Source organism: Hesperophylax consimilis, chromosome 19 (assembly GCF_061612785.1).
Source record: "Hesperophylax consimilis isolate HC1 chromosome 19, BYU_Hcon_1.0, whole genome shotgun sequence".
Lineage (NCBI taxonomy): Eukaryota > Metazoa > Arthropoda > Insecta > Trichoptera > Limnephilidae > Hesperophylax > Hesperophylax consimilis.
The window spans coordinates 29,198,573-29,218,172 of record NC_142854.1 but is presented as its reverse complement, the minus strand read 5'-3'; the positions used below and the strand labels follow the sequence as shown (position 1 = coordinate 29,218,172).

At 34.9% G+C, this 19,600-nt stretch overlaps 1 protein-coding gene across 1 annotated transcript; it reads left to right on the top strand.

Annotated features, from left to right (window-relative positions):
* The first annotated feature begins 2,254 nt into the window (after positions 1-2,254).
* LOC149415087 (uncharacterized) lies at positions 2,255-19,224 on the top strand. Its single transcript, XM_089642991.1, has 7 exons — positions 2,255-2,612; positions 3,035-3,233; positions 3,854-4,006; positions 15,422-15,592; positions 17,576-17,725; positions 17,823-18,647; positions 19,187-19,224. Exons 2-7 carry the CDS (start codon positions 3,083-3,085, stop codon positions 19,222-19,224), a joined length of 1,488 nt encoding a protein of 495 aa, XP_089499117.1. The 5' UTR covers positions 2,255-2,612; positions 3,035-3,082.
* Positions 19,225-19,600: the final 376 nt, after the last annotated feature.

Genomic DNA, 19,600 nt, shown 5'->3' with positions numbered 1-19,600 from the left:
AACTTTTTCTTCATAAAATAAATGAAAACACTATTAAACCACACACACAATCACAAAATATTTTGACACTTCAAGTAAAATGAAACATCGTAGCTGTTTTATTTACGCGTTAATGGCGGTAACCACGCGGTAACTGTTTTACCGACGCGTTAAACACGTTTAACTAAAATTGCCACCGAACTGCGTGGTGCAGGACGCAACTAAACGCATTTAAGTTAAATGTATTTAGGGTCTTAAATACGTTTAGTTAAATACAATTTAAGATAAAATTTGCGATAGTTGGTGCAAGTCGCCCTAAATTAATGCAGACGCATAGCAGTTTCATTGGTCCTCGTACATTTAACCTTTTACCACTACAAACTCAAATGATAAATAAAAAGATAGAATATATTAAAGAGGTAAAATTATAGCTGATTGACGCAGATATTGAAACGCTTTTAGTATAAATTTATTTATCCTTTCTACAACTCACTTGCTGAAACTTTATAAACTATTGTACATAATGTTTTCTCTTTACTTTTTATAATAACTATAAACAAAAAAAAACTTTTTCTACTAATGTATATTATACTTTAGGTACTTGAAATATAGTAATCGTTTTATATTACCCACACTCAGGCAGTCAGTGCCTTAGTGGGTTTTCATTTCTTTTGTAAACTATTTGGTATTATATATTATGTTATTTTATACTATCTATTAATATGTATAATATGTGTAAAGAAATGAAAATAAATAAAGTAAAAAAAGTTTTTACTTTTATAAGATGGAAGAAGAATATACTCTCGATTGACAGTTGACATAGACAAGTGACAGCGGCATAGTCACTTCTATGGACGTATTCTATTCTATTCCTATTTCAATTATAAACGACGATCTAAAATATTACGGATTACGGATTACGGCACCGGCCTATTCTTACCGCTTATTCCTATTATAAACGGACCTTAAGAATGAACCAATTCCACATGTTATAACTCTACTTAAGGGAAGTTAATAATTAATATTATTCATGTAAAAGAAAAGGAGGAACGAGTAAAAAAAGAAGTTACTTAGTTACAAAACACTCTTAAAATTTATTTAATTAAAAAAAATGTATAAAGAAGGGTTAGTCTTAATCTAGCTTAATTATAGTTCTTATCTTGAACCGCGGATCTCCACGTTCGCACTTATCACTGACATCACACAAGCGGCAACTTGGGCTGGATCCGAAGGGCGGAATTGGTTCAACCTGGACCAAGGCTCCGAAGGGCGGAGTCGGCAGGCAGCGACTCTTGAGAGGCGAGAGCGTCCTGGTAGGAAGATCCTCGGCGCCGCTCCAAGGGGGAGAGCAGGAAGTTTCTCGGCGGAGGCGAGACGGTAACTTCTGCTAGGGCAGCTCCCTGGTCGGAAGAGCCTCGGTGCCGCTCCAAAGGGGGAGAGCAGGAAGTTTCTCGGCGGAGGCGAGACGGTAACTTCTGCTAGGGCAGTTCCCGGGTCGGCAGCTGCCTCTCAAGGGGGAGAGCAGGATGATGACTCCCAAGATGATGACTGTCGAGTGCGGGAATGTGAACTGTCGAGAACTAGGCGAGATCGTGACCACCGAGAGGGCAGCCTCCTGGGCGGAGGCGCCTCGGCGGCCGCCCCAAGAGGAGGCGAGATGATGACTGTCGGACTGGGTACTCTTCACTCTTTTGGTTGCGGAATGTGTTGAGTGCTGAATGGGAACTGCCGAGAGGGCAGCTTCCTGGGCGGAAGCGCCTCGGCGACCGCCTCACGGGGCGGCGAGATGGTCACTCTCTGACTGGGTACTGTTGACTTGTTTTTGACTTGGGACTGTCTTCAGCTGCGCAATCCAGCGACCGTAGCGCGCCTGTCGTGGGGTGCTCGAACTAAAGTGGTTCCGCTTTACACCACTTCGGTACGTTGTTTGAGTCCGTGGCGCTGGCATCGACATTCTCACCGTAGTCGCTATTATTATTTTAAAAGATGCTAAAATGACATTTGTACAAAAGACCTTCAAACAATATCAATTTAGCCTAGCCTTGGGCGAAGGTTTGTTTTTATTGCCGGGTCGCTGGCTTAACGTTCCCATTTCAGAATTACTACTTAATGACGGTCTAGAGATAAATCTGCCGACTAATGGGTGTATTGCTTGAGTTGGCTTTCTAAATTTTTATTGCGGGACCGGTGAAACTATTCACTAAATACTTAATGTCTAATAATTCGAACTGCCGCCTCCATCTGCGTGTAAAATCAGAGAGATAAATGCTGGAGCACGAGTTCGCTTTGGTCTTTCTGTGAATTCAAGTCATGTATATACCTAGGGACATATCACACAGAAATAATATCAACGGTTCCAGTGACATAAATGTAGCCGGGAGCTGGGCAAGCAATATCGACCATCTCTACAAACTGAAACGTCAGCATAAATGAACCACTCACAACGTCAGTGTCAGACCAGTCAGACTAATGTGTGACACAGTCTCCTTTGCTTCCTTCTCGTATGTAATTGTTGTTTCGTCTCTCTAAAGTAATATTATACGAACTACACAAAAATTGAAATTTAACTGCTTCTGCTTTTTTATGACGTTTTTTCAACGTCTTGGAATTGACCATCGTCCTTCGCCTTGTATGTAAGTAGGTTTTATTATATTAACTAAGTAACACTTAAACTCGTAAATTTCTGCTTGTTAATTGTAAGATTATATCGCTCAACACCTTATTGACCAGTTTAAACAGTATTCGCGATATAACACGAGAGACAGACGAGAGTACATGAGTTTGTTCATTGTTCATTTACGGACGCTGTCAAACATTAAAACCAAGCGATAATTAAGTTTATCTTACCTTAACCCTGTCACATCAAATAATTTTTTTCCTTACCTCAAAAACGGCAAACCTTTTTTGTGGGACCATTAGTTATTAGTAAACCCTGAATTGATGAGCATTGCTTACGAAACGTGTTGGTTTTGTTAATAATAAAAGTGTTGATTATTTTTAATAATATTAACGGTTCAAAGAGAAAGGTTTTGTTACAGATTTTACTTGTTTTTAGCTGAGAATAATTACCATCACACGACAGTACGCTATCAATTTCAGTGCCATGAATCCCAACCCAAAGAGTGTATCCATTAAAACTGAACCATGGTCACGGGAAGAAGGCTCAGGTCAATTGGCCTATAAGGAAATTGAAATCCACCTCCCGGATGTGAAGAAGGAATGTTTGCAGTATGCTGAGAGTGTTCAGCCAACTAGTAAGTTGCATTGCATATCAATGAAGTCCTTAATTCACATAATTAGAACAGCTGCTTGTTATTTACTTTCCCTCGTGGCGTCCATTATTTTAATAATAATAACAGAACATTTATATAGCGCAGGTTTGTGTTATTTCAAGTGAGCTGCCCCTTTGATTTAACCTTCAAAACATTGCTTTACTCGCAACTGATAAAATTTAAAAAAAAAAAACTTAAATAATTCACCCAAACGGGTTCGTAAAAACCTACTTATATAATTTCAATAATTTTCCATGAAGTTATTTTAATTTCCATTTTCAAAATTTGAATGATAATGTCCCGTGATTTTTCACAATATTTCACGTCTAAGCTTGTTTAATGTGACCATTCATATAAGTTTGAGAAATATTAACATTTCAACAACGTTACGACGTATCCATATTTCAGATGCATATCCATATGTCGATTTCGACATAATAAACCTATCCGATTATTGATTTTCATATGATTGGAATTTGTAGAATCTTTCAGCAGGATCTTGATTAAACTATACGAAACAATCTAAGAATAAATACAAATAATCATACACATAGCTCTCATATCTTTATATAATATTAACATTAGTTGTTGTTATATTTCAGGTAGCATTGATGTGGAGACTGTACCTATTAAGGAAAAACCAGGATCCCGAGAAGAAGATGGAGGAAGAATCCCTTATACGGAAATAGACATAGACCTGCCAGATGTTAAAAAGGAATGCTTAGAGCACTCTGAAAGTATTACCGAGACTGCAGGTAAAATGGATTTTTGTTTGTCTGAATCAGTTTTAATAATCAAAATATTACCGGCTTATTGAGCTTTATCCGCCATCTTTTCCAGATGTGATAATGGTCCTGAAGACACATCCCGGAGAAAAACCTCATTCATGTCTCCATTGTAACCACTCTAGCTCACACAAATCACATTTAACAATGCACTTACTCACCCATACTGGCGAAAAACCTCATTTATGTCTCCATTGTAACTACTCCTGCTCACGCACGTCAGATTTAACGGTACACTTACGCACCCATACTGGAGAAAAACCGTATTCATGTTCCCATTGTAACTACTCGTGCTCACGCACGTCAGATTTAACGGTACACTTACGCACACATACTGGCGAAAAACCTTATTCATGTCTCCATTGTAACTACTCCTGCTCAAGCAATACAAATTTAACAGTGCACTTACGCACCCATACTGGCGAAAAACCTTATTCATGTCTCCATTGTAACTACTCCTGCTCAAGCAAATCACATTTAACTTTGCACTTACGCACCCATACTGGAGAAAAACCTTATTCATGTTCTCATTGTAACTACTCCTGCACACACAAATCACATTTAACAGTGCACTTACGCACCCATACTGGAGAAAAACCGTATTCATGTCCATATTGTAACTACACCTGTTCACACAAGACAAGTTTAACGGTACACTTACGCACCCATACTGGAGAAAAACCTTATTCATGTTCCAATTGTAACTATTCCTGCTCAAAAAAGTCACGATTAACTTTACACTTACGCAACCATACTGGAATATAACCTTGTTTTTGTTCCCACTTTAATTTCTCCTGCTCACTCAAGTCATATTTACCGAAACACTTACGCACCCATACTGCAGAAAAACCTGATTCATGTTCCCATTGTAACTACTCTTGCTCACGCAAGTCAGATTAAACGTTACGCTTATGCAGTCATACTGGAATAAAACGGTATTCGTCTTCTACTTACGCTTTTTACGTTCTCGAAAAGGAAACACGAAAAAAGTCACATTCTTACTCATACTTGACATAAATACCTTATCCATGTTCCAACTGTTACTATTCCTACTAACTAAAGTAAGCCTTAATATTGTGTGTGTACCTAGAAACGGTGCATTCTTAAAACTAGTACACGGAATAAATCTTGTTCATGTACTGGCTGCAGTTATTCAAGTTTTCGAAAGGAAAATCAAAACACGTTTTTACCCATACTAGAAGAAAACCTAATCCATTTTTTGAAAAATTGTCTTTCCAACTCTCTCTCTCTCAATCTGCCTTTGTAACACATTTTACATACTTCACAATTTTTAATTTTTTTTAAATATTTTTATGTTTGCATTACAAATTTTTAGTTTATTTAAAAGTGTTATTACCATGGATAAATGTGACGACATAACTAAGACCGTGAATCTTTTACAACTAGATTATTTTGAACTTATTCACAATAACCCTATTCATAGGCAAGTGTCAAAAGCTGGTGAAAGAAGCAGTGAAAATTTGTTTTAGTGACTTATTTGAAAATTAACAAAAAAATGATTTTAAGTAACCCACAGGTACCCCAATATTATAGTTTATTAAAGTGAATAAACAGAATAAATTTACTAGGCCACTAGTTTTACCGAGACTGCAGATTAAATGGATTTTTGTTTGTCTGAATCGGTGTCAATAAACTAATCATTTCATTACAGATACCGACTTATTGAGCTTTATTCGCCATTTTTCCAGATGTAATAACTGTGCTGAAGTCACACCCCGGGAAAAAAGCAATTTTAGACAAGTATGGCGAATTTTCAAAAATTATAATCATAGAGTATTTCTTAATTTCTTAATGAATTTTAATTAAAATGTTTTTTTTTTAAACCTTAGAGATTATCACAACATTGTAAATGTACATTTTTGATATTTAAGATCTATTTGTATTACTTTTGTGTTATCTTTATTCTACTTTACTATTTAAAAAATTCCCTCTGACGTCCAATGTTAAGCCAAATTAAAAAAAAAAAAACCAAAGACCAACAAAATTTCAAATAATTTTCTAAGTAATATTTCTAACTATATTTTTAATATGTGGAATCAATAATCCTGGTTTGAAAGGGTTAAGAATGCGTTAGAATTAATCAATAACTTAAGGAATTCGGAAATCCCTAACCACGCTAAGTTTGTGTCCAAAGATGTAAATAATTTATTTCCTTGTATCCCAATAGAATAAAGTAAATCAATTTCTAATTATTTGTTAATTTCTTCATTTTCGCCGAAAGTGCTGATGTCTAATCTGAACTTATTTTTCGATGTAATTTTTAAACAGAACCAAATGCAATTGAGAAAAACTGGAATTTAAATGCATCCTTACAATTTCCCCGAAAATAAATAGTCCTTTTTTGAGGAAAATCATGCAGCGGAATTCGACACCTTAATGCACGTCAAAAACTTTATTACTTTATGTATGACGAAAGCTTTCCAGATATTTACAAAAGCACAGGTCTGATGGAAGCCTTCGAGGTATTTACAAATGCACAAGTTAAACAAACATTAATTTAAAAAACTAAATTCTAAATACCATTTAGATATCTGACACTGGAAGTTTCATTTTTAAGTCTCCACTCTTTATTAATTTTATTAACTGCTGCCAACCGTCTGGAGCCAGTGAGACTATGGCATCCCATGATGAAGGTGGAGAAGTACCTACCTGACTATTCAGATCCAGTCGCCAAACACGGCCAAAGCAATTTCAAGCAACTTTCAATACTGAATGGTTGTCTTACACCACAGGAAAATCGATCCATATCTAGTGGATATGTCAAAAAATCAATGTCAATGTTCGGTAATACTTTTTTTCTTCATTTTAAATATATTTATTAAATAATTAATCAATTTACAGAGTATAATCAATAATGTTACCAAAAAGATAATTCAAACAATTAGTTTTCGCTGCTTTTACTGCAATATATATTATGAACTACACAATAACAGTGAATTTCGCTTTACACCAGTGTTTCCCGACATAGCGCCTCAGTTGTGGGGAACCACTCTTCAGAGATGAGACACGTAGGCATTCCACACATAAAGGGGAATACTCATCGATCATACAAAAAATGCCTGAGATGTACAAAATTGAAATATACGCCAAATTGTGCTTAAAATAAAATGAAACCCGCTACAATTTTAATAATTATCTAAAATTACAGAAACTATGCAGGATATAGCTGTAGTTGTAGTTGTTGTATTGCTTAGTTATTTTATACCTATAAAATATATAAGTATAGTGAGGAGATCTATAATTGGTTTCCCAGTTAAGTAAATTGCACATGTATAAACCAACCAAGTAACTGTTAATTTTCCTAAAATAAAATATATTATTACGATTAGAACATGATACAGGATTTTTCCTAAGCATGAGTGCGAATTTGTAACATTAAGCTGGAAATTAGTGAACACAAATGATCACAGTAAGAACATGAGAATGGATTTTGCTAAGTATGAGTGCGAATGTGTCTTTTTAACTTGACTTTTGTGAATATGAATAGTTACACTAATAAAATGAGAATGGTTTATCCTAAATGTGAGTGATAATGTGGATCATCAAATTTGACTTCCATAAACATGAATAATTACAGTAAGAATTGTTTTTTTTATTATGAGTGCTATTGTTAATAATTAAACGTGACTTCTGTGATCATGAATTATCGCAGTAAGAAAATGAAAACGGTTTATCCTTTGTGTGAATGCAAATGTGAGTCACTAAGCTGGACTTTTGCGAACATGGATAGTAACAGAAATAACTCGAGAAAAGATACGTATTTTCCTTAGTATGAGTGTGAATGTGACTTATTATGCTTGACCATGAATAATCACAGTAAGAAAATAAGAAAAAAGTTTCCTTTGAATGAGTGAGAACGTGTTGCAATAACTGTGACTTCTGTGAAAATAAATAATAACAGAAGAAAATTAGAATACTTTATTTTGAATCCTCTTATGAGTGACCACGTATGCCATTTTATTTGGCTTGTGTGAACATGAAGAAATACAGTAATAACATGATAACGGTTTTTTGCTTAGTTTTAGTGTGAATGTGAAATTAAGGCTTGAAGAAGAAACTTACACTAAGAATTTGCAAAGAAACTAACATAAAATATACTAACTTTACTTTGCATGCGAGAAAATTATTATTAACCTTTCCCTCAACTTATTTGGTGGAATGTGGTTTTAGCGCAATAAGCGATATACTCATTAAAAAACTAAATCGTTTGGAAAAAAACTAATAGAGGGGACCTAAGACCGAAATTAACTAAGTTAGATCCGAACATAAAATTTCTTTGTAGCAAGCGTAACTGAATTTAATTTCAGTTGTAATAAATGTATTAGAAAAGGTTTTATTCAATTTCATAAGGGGTTCATATATTTACAAAAATATTAGATTATGATTTTAAAATTTACCTGTTGTTTCGTAAAAAAAAATGCCGGTGGGGCATCTGACTTTTGAAAAGACTACGGTGGGGCATGGCATAAAGAAGGCTGGGAAACACTGGTATAGAGCTTTCGTGGAAGTCCGCAATATAGAGATGGATAAGATCCGCAACATACAACCCATATGTATAATAAATGTCCAACAGCCACCACGGAGAAAAATACGATGAACTCCCTTACGGATGAAGTGGGGGAAAATCCGCATCAATAAAATAATCTGTGCGGCTGCGAGAAGAAAATAAATAAAGGATTTACGGTCCCAGAGTTCTAACGGGGGACCTCTTGTACAGGGAACCGGTAAGGTGAAGCCGGGAACCTCTGGAGTCAGTTGGCGATTATTTTAACGACAGATTGATTGTTTATATTGGAACAAGATTTCACCTGACATGCGTTGTCCTAAGAAAATGAGCTGTAAAAAAGGACACTTTAAGCTTATTTTCGCAGAACAAAATTTTTTCAGATGGATTGTTAAGCGGGTTTGACCCAGGGTACAAATAATAAACAAAGGAATATATTTACCAACCTACCTTTCTATTCGACGTACACATACTATTTTTATAAACTTTGTTCGATAGAACGCGCCAATCTAGGTTATAATCAATCATCAAGAATGTTTATAAACAATAATCTCAGGTGTGAAGGTTCGCAACCAAAGTCGCGTGTCAGAATCTTGTTTGTTCATAGGGATGGTCTCTCATAGTACATAAAATAAAAAGCGGTGCGTGGTTTGTTATTGTATGTATTGAGAAACATTATATTTAACTATTGAGCCCTACCGCTCGAACTTATTTCGCTAGTCGCGTGGTTTGCCCGTACACAACTTCTTCCAAAGAAATCTCCATTACCCACATCGGGAATAGTTGTTTTACTGGTTGCGGAAACGAATCCCGTCGTGCCCGAAGCAAACTCGCACTCGACGGTACAAAAAGGGAATGGAATCCATCCATACAAATAATCACTCCAAAATGGAAATCACCGCGACTATCAGATGTTCAGTCCTTAATCCCACACGTTGCTGCCAGGCTATAAGTGGTTCCTTTTTTTCGGCCAGGCCCAGATGTCGCTCTCGGCCCGCCGATGTCTCGGCCTGTCGATGATGCAGAACAAATTAATTAATAAAATAAAAATAAAACAAAAGAATCTAGCCCTGCATCATAACAGGATCTTTCTTGTTGTGAGGGAATATTTCGAAATTTAGACATTTTTATTTTTAAAATAATATTTTAGGTTAACGAATAAGTTAAGGCCCGTTTATAATAGGAATAAGCGGTAAGAATAAGCCGTAAGGCCCTAGGCCGTAGAAGTTGGAAGATAGGAAACCTGTGTATCCGTTTATAATAGATGGCAATAATCTCTTATTTTTTTCCATAACCGAAAAGATGGTCCAACTTTATCTTTTGCGGTTACGGATTACAGAAAGCTGAGATATATACTGAGATTTATGTATTTTCGAACGATACTCTATGGTATCTACTATTTGACAAGAATGGTTTATTTATGTATTTGACAATCGAACAGTAATATTTGTGTTGTAGAAGTCCTAAAAATTTATAGAAATTGGTCTGCGACATTCTTGTATATTTCTTAAATTGATCGTTGCCTACTGTCGCCATGTCTTTTAACAAATTATGGAATTGTCCTGTTTTCTTCCTTTTATGATTAATGGGACGCACACTCCAACGTCGTTTTTTCCTTATTTTTTTCGTCAATTGTGTGTCTCCTATTGCAGCGTATGCTAGCCCCAGAATCGACAAAAACATTCCACATGCAACAATATCTGATGAATCCATCGTTTCATTATTTATTTATATAAAACAATATTACTTTTATAAGATGGAGGAAGAATATACTCTCGGTTGACAGTTGACATTGACAGGTGACAGCGGCATAGTCACTTCTATGGACGTATTCTATTCTATTCCTATTTCAATTATAAACGATGATCTAAAATATTACGGATTACGGATTACGGCACCGGCCTATTCTTACCGCTTATTCCTATTATAAACGGGCCTTTAGGTTCCGAATGAGAATTATAATGTCTATGGTCGCGCATTTTATTGTTTCTTATATCCTCATCGATGGTGTGCAATGTACATTTGTTGCATGCATAAAATTTGTCTAAATATTGTCATATCTATGGTTACATAGAGGACCAATTTGGATCGATTTAGTGAGTACCTAGTTTATTTATGATTGCTTCCCTCTCATCAGTAACAGTTGCACCGTCTTTCTTAAGTAATACCATATAAACTACATAACAGTTATGTAAAATTTATACCACTTGAGATTATTTCAACCACCAATATAATTTTAAAGCAAAGATTTAAAAATTGAAGTGCTTCTAAGTCTTTGTGACGTTTCTTCAACCCCTTGAAATTGACTACTGCGCTTTGCCTTGCATGTAAGTAGGTTCTAATTATATTAACAAAGTAACATTCAAACTCGTAAATTGGTGCTCGTTTATTGTAAGAATATATCGCCAATCACTTGATTGATTAGTTTTGACAGCGTTATACCATACTAAGCTAACCAACACTTACCGTGTAAACACGTGACAGATGAAATTAAATGAGTTTGTTCATTGTTGATTTACGGCCGCTGTCACACATTAAAACCAAGTGACTAGTAAGTTCATCTAATTACCCCGAGTGAACATAATTTACATTTTCAAAAACACCAAACTTATTTTGTAAAACGATTAGCTTTTAGTAAACTCTGATGAAATCCGAATTGCTTAAGAATCATATTAGGTTTTTCAACAACAAAAGCGATTCAAACGCTTTGATGAATGTTTTTTATGATGTAGATTAGTTTTGATATAGACGTTACTTATTTTCAGCTGAGAATAATTACTATCACATAAAAGGACCTATCACAGTAGAACCATGGATCTTCCCATCCCAGATAATGTTACCGTCACAACTGAACCATGGTCGCAGGAAGAAGGCTCTGAAAAACATGCGAATACGGATATAGAAATCTACCTCCCTTATGTGAAAAAGGAATCTTTGCCGTATGCCGAAAGTGTTCAACAAACCAGTAAGTGGCATTATCCATCTGTTTGTGTTTCAGATGGGCGCAGTCACAACCCCTACTTGTGTTTGACTCTCCTTTTTACCGCCTATAATACAGCGCGGTACTTTTTTATTTTATATTTAAATTTTTCCAAGTGGCAATCTAAGAAAACGTTTAACGTATTATACCCACAAACAATTTCTAATTCCTGAAGCTATAAGCTGTAACACACGTTCTCTACTCCTTAAATTCTTTTGGATTATAAGTGAATGCATGTTATAAGTAAATATCCATTTTCTCAATTCAATACCCAAAATTTGGCTACCCGGGAAGAGATAGAAATCTCTTATCTACAACCGCTGTTAAGTCACACAATTCAAAATACTCACAAACAGTTTTTACAAACAAAATTTTAATCTTTGTGCAACAAACTACATCAACATTATAAAATAACTTTACTAAGCTAGTTTAATACAATCAATTATATTTGTTATATTTACTGACTACGTATATCAGGGATATTTGAAATTTTGTAGGTTACTTTGTTTTTACGGACATTCCCGCGTATCTCCATGCATAACCTTACTAGGATTCTTCAGGCATCGTCAAGCTGCGTTTACGTCTGGAAAACTCATTTTCAAAATACATTGCCCATGGTATTTTAATGGAAATATCTCACTGTTGATAACAAGAAAATTGTAGGCCATTAGAAAATAACAATTATTATCTCTAATTGCAACGGCAATTATAGTTGTATTTTATCTTGTAGCTGCATGTTTGACATCTATTTCTTTATAGAAAAAATATATATATACATACTGGAGAAAAATCTTATTCATGTTCCCATTGTAGCTACTCGTACTCACGCAAGTTACATTTAACGGTGCACTTTCGCACTCATACTGGAGAAAAACCCCATTCATGTTCTCATTGTGACTACTGCCGCTAACGCATGTCAGCATTATCAGTTCACTTACGCACCGATTCTGAAATTGAACCTTATTCATGTTTCTACTGCAGCTTTTCATGTTTTTATCAGTGGAATTTGAAACTTCTTATTCTTACCCTTACTGCAGTAAAACGACATAAATGTTCCCATTGTTGCTTCTCCTGCAAAGGAAAGTCACATTTAAAAGTGCACTTACTCACACATACTGGACTTAAATCTTAATGTTCCTACTGCAGCTATTCAGGTTCTGTAATGGGAAATTTGTAAATTCCATTTGGAAAAAACCTTATTTATGAGTTCCCATTATAATTAAACCTGCTCATACAAGTCAGCGTTAACAGTGCACTTACGGGATAAAAACCTTATTAATAATCCTACTGCAAATATTAATGTTCTCAAAAGGATTAAAAAGTAGGCGTAAAGGCACGTTTTTAACCATACTGGAGAAAAACTATATCCATGATCCCATTGTAAATTTATATAATCAAGTTCTTACCCATACTTGACATAAAAATCTTATTCATGTTCCAACTGTATCCTCTCCTGCTCTCTAAAGTCACACATATCATTGTGTGTGTGTACGTATATAGCGTGCACCCATACTGGAAAATAATCTTATCCATGTTCTGACTGCAGTTATTCAGGTTCACGAGGAGTCAGATTTTGACCCGCTCGAGAAAAATCATTCATGTTCCGACTTTAATATAAATTTTTTCAGAAAGATTAATTAAAGCACCATATACCCACCCAAAAAGCATGAAAACCTTATTCATTTATCGAAGAAAAGTTCTCTTAACTGTTTATCGCTTTGTGATGTCATTTTTATATGTTTCTTTGATTTACCTTTGTAACAATTTAGTTTGGTTGTATGTTTGAGTTTTATTTGACAGTGTTATTATAATGGATAAAAGTGACTACATAAATAAGACTATGGGATTTTTAGAAGGGGATAATTTTGAAAATAATCAGAAACACCCTATCAATAAGTTTCAAGAGCTGGTAAAAGAAGCGGTTAAACATTTGTAACACAGCGGTTTATATCGTATTAAATAATAATAATAGTTGAATATGCTACATGCTAGCTCTTCGCTCTTCGATCGCCGCAAGTAGCAGCACCTGCCGGTCACTAAATTCTCGCCATCAGTGTTCCGCGCGATAAGAAACGGTACTAATCGCCCTCGCCGTCAGCCCTCGCTCGCCGGCCTCGTCCTCTTTCGGAATCCTGACCTCAGCATGTCAACACGCTGCTTCGGGTTGTGGTCCCGCGCCCCAGAAGTAATCTGGATTCAAGGGAATATCCAGACTTACGTCTTGAATATTACACTAAAATCCTTGCCTTTTAACAAAACGACTCCTGGCCGAACTTCTCAGTGAAACTAACTCGCACGCACATGTTTCAACGTTTACGTTGCACATGGACAAAGACAGCCTAAACTTTGCTTAAGAACTGACTTAAGAACCATGTAAGCTTGACCATCTTATCACCTTTCCATGTGCTTTAATAAATTCAGTTCCGATTTTGTAACTTAAATTTAGATTGAGAGATTGAACTTAGTTAGGATTATATTTTGTACCCGTAATATTTTCCGTGCCGTTGTAACGTTACCCTTTGCTATAATATAACGCGGAAACAGGACTCCCATGTATTTACTGAACCCCTTGTATGGTTTGGAATGATAGTAGCAAAAAATGATAGCTGACTCCACCCCTCGAGAGATAATCGATATGCCTTTATAAGAGTTAGCCTTAGGTTATGCTCAGGGATAGAACCCCTGATGCCATCTATGTCGATTGACTTATATTCAAAGTTCGTATTTAACTTGGTCACCGGTCTTACATTCTTAATTTTAAGTATATTACACATTGTAAAGATGATATATTAAATTTGTTAAAATAATTAAAAATAACAAAAAACCAAAACTTTTTGACTTTTATGAATAAGTAAATCAAATCTAATATGTTAGTAGTTTCTAGTTGTAGACATATGACATAGTATTTTAATGACTTTCATAATATCAAAACTATCAGTATAACTCCATAGTTTGCTCATTGAATTACGAAGTTCTTTCGCACGATTGAAATAATGCTAAATAAATTCTCAAGATATTTTAGAGTTGGTATTTATAGATAATGTCTAAATAACGGCTTCCTACTTTGCTCATTAAATTGATTAAAATTATCGAAACCACGACTTTTTTCCGATTTAATATATTTGTTTAAAATTATTAATTTAAATTATTATTAATAATAATTAATTTATTATTGTATGCTACTTAGCAAGGAGTCATATCAATAATTGCACAGTTTAAAAAGCTTAGAAAATTTTCACTTCTTCTACCTACTGTTCTAATTTTATTAATCAAAAAAGATTGGATCGTATAATTATTTCCGATTTAAAATTACAAATTAATTCGAAGTTGAATACATAAGCAAGTTTCAAGAGACTAGTGACTTTTTAATTTTCGATAAATAGTGCAAGAATGAACCAGTTCCATAAAAAAATATCAACGGTTCCAGTGACATAAATGTAGCCTGGAGCTGGTACAGGAATATCGATCATCCCTACGAACGGAAACGTCAGATGTCAAGACAAGTCAGACGTCAGTGGTTCATTTATAGTCAGACTAATGTGTCACAGAGTCTCCTTTGCTTCCTTCTCGTTTGTAATTATTTTTCCGTCTCTCTAAAGTAATATTGTACGAACTACAAAATAATTGAAATTGAATTGCTTTACGTTTGTTCAACGTCTTGACCGTCAAGCTTTACCCCGTATGTAAAGAGGTTCTATTTAAACTAACCAAGTAACACTTAAACTCTGAAATTGGTGCTGGTTAATTGTAAGAGTATATCGCTTGACACCTGTTAGATCAGTTTAAACAGCATTCTCGATATAACACGAGAGTATTTGAGAGAGGTTCTGTTACATTCCTTTCTTATTTTTAGCTGAGAATAATTATTATCATACGACAGGACGCTATCACAGCAGTGCCATGGATTCCAACCCAAAGAGTGTTTCCATCAAAACTGAACCATTGTCACAGGAAGAAGGGTCAGGTGAAATGGCCTATAAGGATATTGAAATCCACCTCCCGGATGTGAAGAAGGAATGTTTGCAGTATGCCGAGAGTGTTCAGCCAACTAGTAAGTTGCATTGCATATCATAGAAGTGTTTCCGATGCAAATAATCAGAACAGCTGCTTGTTCTTTACTTCCCCTCTTGTCGTCCATAATTTTAATATTTGTAAAAATATTTAAATTTACAACATGAAATATTATGTTGTTTATATTCAAATATTGTATAAACTTATTTAATAAATAATAAAAAAAATCTTTAAGCACACGGTAAAGAACCAACCTATATAAATAAAATAAATTAATTTTTTTATAAATTTAATCTAAATTAAATTTATAAAAAAATTAAATGGAGTTCTACGAATTAAACACAAAAACAATAAATAAAATAAATTAACGTGAATTTATTCTATTTTCCATTTTTGAATATTTGAATTATAATGTCCCTTTTTTTTCACGGTATTTCATGTTAAAGCTAGTTCAATATACCGTTGATATAAGACATAGATAAATCAAAATTTCAACAACTTTACGCCGTATCCATATTTCAGATATATATCTGAAATATGGATATATATGTATGCGTGCATGAATACTAACTCAATTTTGACTGTCCTAAAACGGGAATTCCTCCTAGTTGGGCAGTATTTTTTATGTATATGTACATGTGTCATTGTATCATCACCTGTACTAAATAAATAAATAAAAATAAAAAATAAACATCGACATTATGAACCCATCCGATTATTAATTTTTGAATGATGGGAATTCCGATGAGCAAACTACAAGTAGCTTATCAGCAGGATCTTCATTAAACTATATAAAACAATCTAACAATAATTACAAATAATCATACACATAGCGCTCATGTCTCTACATACATTGAAATAGAATTATTTGCTGATGATGCTATGCTATACAAGCCAATAAATGTCTAAACGATTGTGTCAATTTACAACATGATTTAAACAATATATCCACATAATGCCAACAAAATCAACTGTATCTAAATGTTTCAAAATGTCATCACATTGTCTTTTCGAGAAATGAAAATAAAATATTATTTAATTATTCCTTAAACAACAACAACATTGCAACAGTCTCAAATATTCGTGATCTCGGAATAACCCTTGATAGTAAACTACAATGTAACCTTCACAAACATCGAATCACAAATTAAGCTGCTAAATTGTTAGGCTTCATCATAAGAAACACAAAACTTTTTAATAGCATCGATATTATTAATCAACTCTACTTTGCCTAAGTACGAAGTCATTTGGAGTTTGCATCAGTTGATTGGTCTCCATTTTACAAAATCCACATAAACAAAATCGAAGCAATTCAAAACAAATTCCTAAAATAACTTTGTTACAAGTCATTTGTAAGATTTAATAATAATGCTGAGGCATCTTCATACTTTAAAATTGATTCACTGATTGTACGGAGGCATCATAAGGATGCAATATTCCTGTGTTAAGTAGGTAACAATAATAATTAATGCCCAGAGTTGCTAAACGAGATTCCATTCAATGTACCTGCGCGTTCAAAATGCTCTTGTGTCTTGTTCAAGGTTGATCGAAGCAAAACGAACTCTTAGCGGAATTCTTGCCTGAACAGACTTTGCAATAATTACAATAGCGTATTATCCAAGGTTGATATTTTCAGTTGCGAACTTACAAATACAAGAGGTACATAAAAGAATATTTCTCTGATGGTTTGTGAATAATGTTTTTGTAGCTATTGTTTATATCTCTATTATAATTTGATTTATATATACACCCTTTCTCCATGGCTATAAATTTATTGGTTTGTAAATTTTTCGTTTTATATAATCTTTTGTTTTTTACAAATTTTTTTAATCATTTTCCTTTGTCACAAATTTAATTTACTTATTCAATGTGATATTGTCAAAGTAGAGGTAAATTCACAAGGAGGAAATCCATAATTGGTTTTATTTTACTATATAATACTTATGTACAAACTGATTAAATGTAAACTGTCGATTTCCCGAAAATGAATAAATATTAACATTTTGTTGATGTTCTGTTTCAGGTAGCATTAATGTGGAGACTGTACCTATGGAAAAACCAGGACCCCGTGAAGAAGATGGTGGGGTAATCCCTTATACGGAAATAGACATAGACCTGCCAGATATTAAAAAGGAATGCTCAGAGCAATTTGAAAGTATTACCGAGAGTGCAGGTACAATGGATTTTTTTTTCGTCTGAATCTGTTTTAATAATCTTATCCTTTCATTGTAGATACCTATTTATTGAGCTTTATCTGTCATCTTTTCCAGATGTGATAGTGGTCCCGAAGACACATGCCGAAGTAAAACCTCTTTCATGTCTCCATTGTAACTGCTCCAGTTCAAGCAAATCACATTTAACAGTGCACTTACGCACCCACACTGGCGAAAAACCTTATTCATGTCCCCATTGTAACCACTCGTGCTCAAAGAAGTCAGATTTAACGTTGCACTTACGCACACATACTGGCGAAAAACCATATTCATGTCACCAGTGTAACTACTCTTGCTCACGCAAGTTTGATTTAACGGTACACTTACGAACCCATACTGGAGAAAAACTTTATTCATGTCCCCATTGTTACCAATCCTGCGTAAGCAAATCACATTTAACGGTTCACTTACGCACTCATACTGGCGAAAAACCTTATTCATGTCCCCATTGTGACTACTCCTGCGTAAGCAATGCAAGGTTAACAGTTCACTTACGCACCCATACTGGTGAAAAACCTTATTCATGTGCCCATTGTAACTACTCATGCTCACAAAAATCTCATTTAACGAGGCACTCATTCACTCATACTGGAGTAAAACCATATTCATGTGCCCATTGTAACACCTCCTGCTCACTGAAGTCAGATTTAACGGTGCACTTACGCACACATACTGGCGAAAAACCTTATTCATGTCTCCATTGTAACCACTCTTACTCACGGAAGTCATATTTAACGGTACACTTACGCACACATACTGGCGAAAAACCGTATTCATGTTCGCATTGTGACTACACCTGCTCACACAAGTCAGCGTTAACAGTGCACTTACGCACTCATACTGGAATTAAACCTTATTCATGTTCCTACTGCGGATACTCATGTTTTTATCAGGGGAATTTGAAACGACACGCTCTTACCCATACTGAAGAAAAAGCTTATTCATGTCACCATTGTAACCACTCCTGTTCACGGAAGTCAAATTTAGCGGTACACTTACGCACACATACTAGAATAAATTAAATTTTTTTATTTTTTTTTTAAATTTCATAATTAATAATGTATGTTTTATAATTAAGCACCTCTGTAAGCATTAAAGTTCTTACTTAAAAAATCTGAATTTTTTTTTGATTAATCAAATTAGCGAAAATTAAAAACGTCCTTTTTTATATACTCGGCTCTTTTATGGCTCGTATTAAGTCTACCGTTGAGAATATTCTTGATTTTGTCAATTTATGCGAAAAATCGTGGAGATGTGCAAAAGAGTATTTGTCTGGGATCGTAGTCGCGTTCCAACGCCTGTAATACCCAAAGGGCGTCATTCTTGGTTGTGTTTCTTAACCATGTGCAATGGGCTCACCCAACTACTCTTTGACGACAGACACTTTCCATGCTCCATAAGGTATTTAAATTATTTTTCAGCCGCTTCCAAAAGATCCGGTGCCAGCTTGCGGGCTTGATCTGTTACAGGCGATCCCCTTGTTTCAATAACATGTGTAAAAATATCTTTACGAACATCTGGAGTCTTCATGTCGGGTCGTGTCAATGCAGGGTATTTATTTTAAAATGTCTCGGTATTTCTGATTAGCAGATAACGTCGAGATGCCGGATGAGGGTCCTTGTGAATTCATTCCTCCAATCTGTAGTGGAATGGTCCGTTAATGTTGCGTTCTTAAGGTTGACGCTTAGGTTAAAGTGATGTCGAAAGTCTGCTCCTAAGATTGGTCTTGATACGTCGGCGACGATAAATTTCCACTTCATTTCATGCCGAAGTCCAAATTGCAGTACGGTACCGTATGTTTTGATAGTATTACCATTACACTGTATAGCGGGTGA

Coding starts and splice junctions, on each gene's coding strand:
- LOC149415087 (XM_089642991.1), top strand. CDS start 3,083: ATGAATCCCAACCCAAAGAGTGTATCCATTAAAACTGAACCATGGTCA. Junction 4,007..15,421: donor AAGTATTACCGAGACTGCAG/GTAAAATGGATT, acceptor ATCATACGACAG/GACGCTATCACAGCAGTGCC. Junction 17,726..17,822: donor AAGTATTACCGAGAGTGCAG/GTACAATGGATT, acceptor CATCTTTTCCAG/ATGTGATAGTGGTCCCGAAG.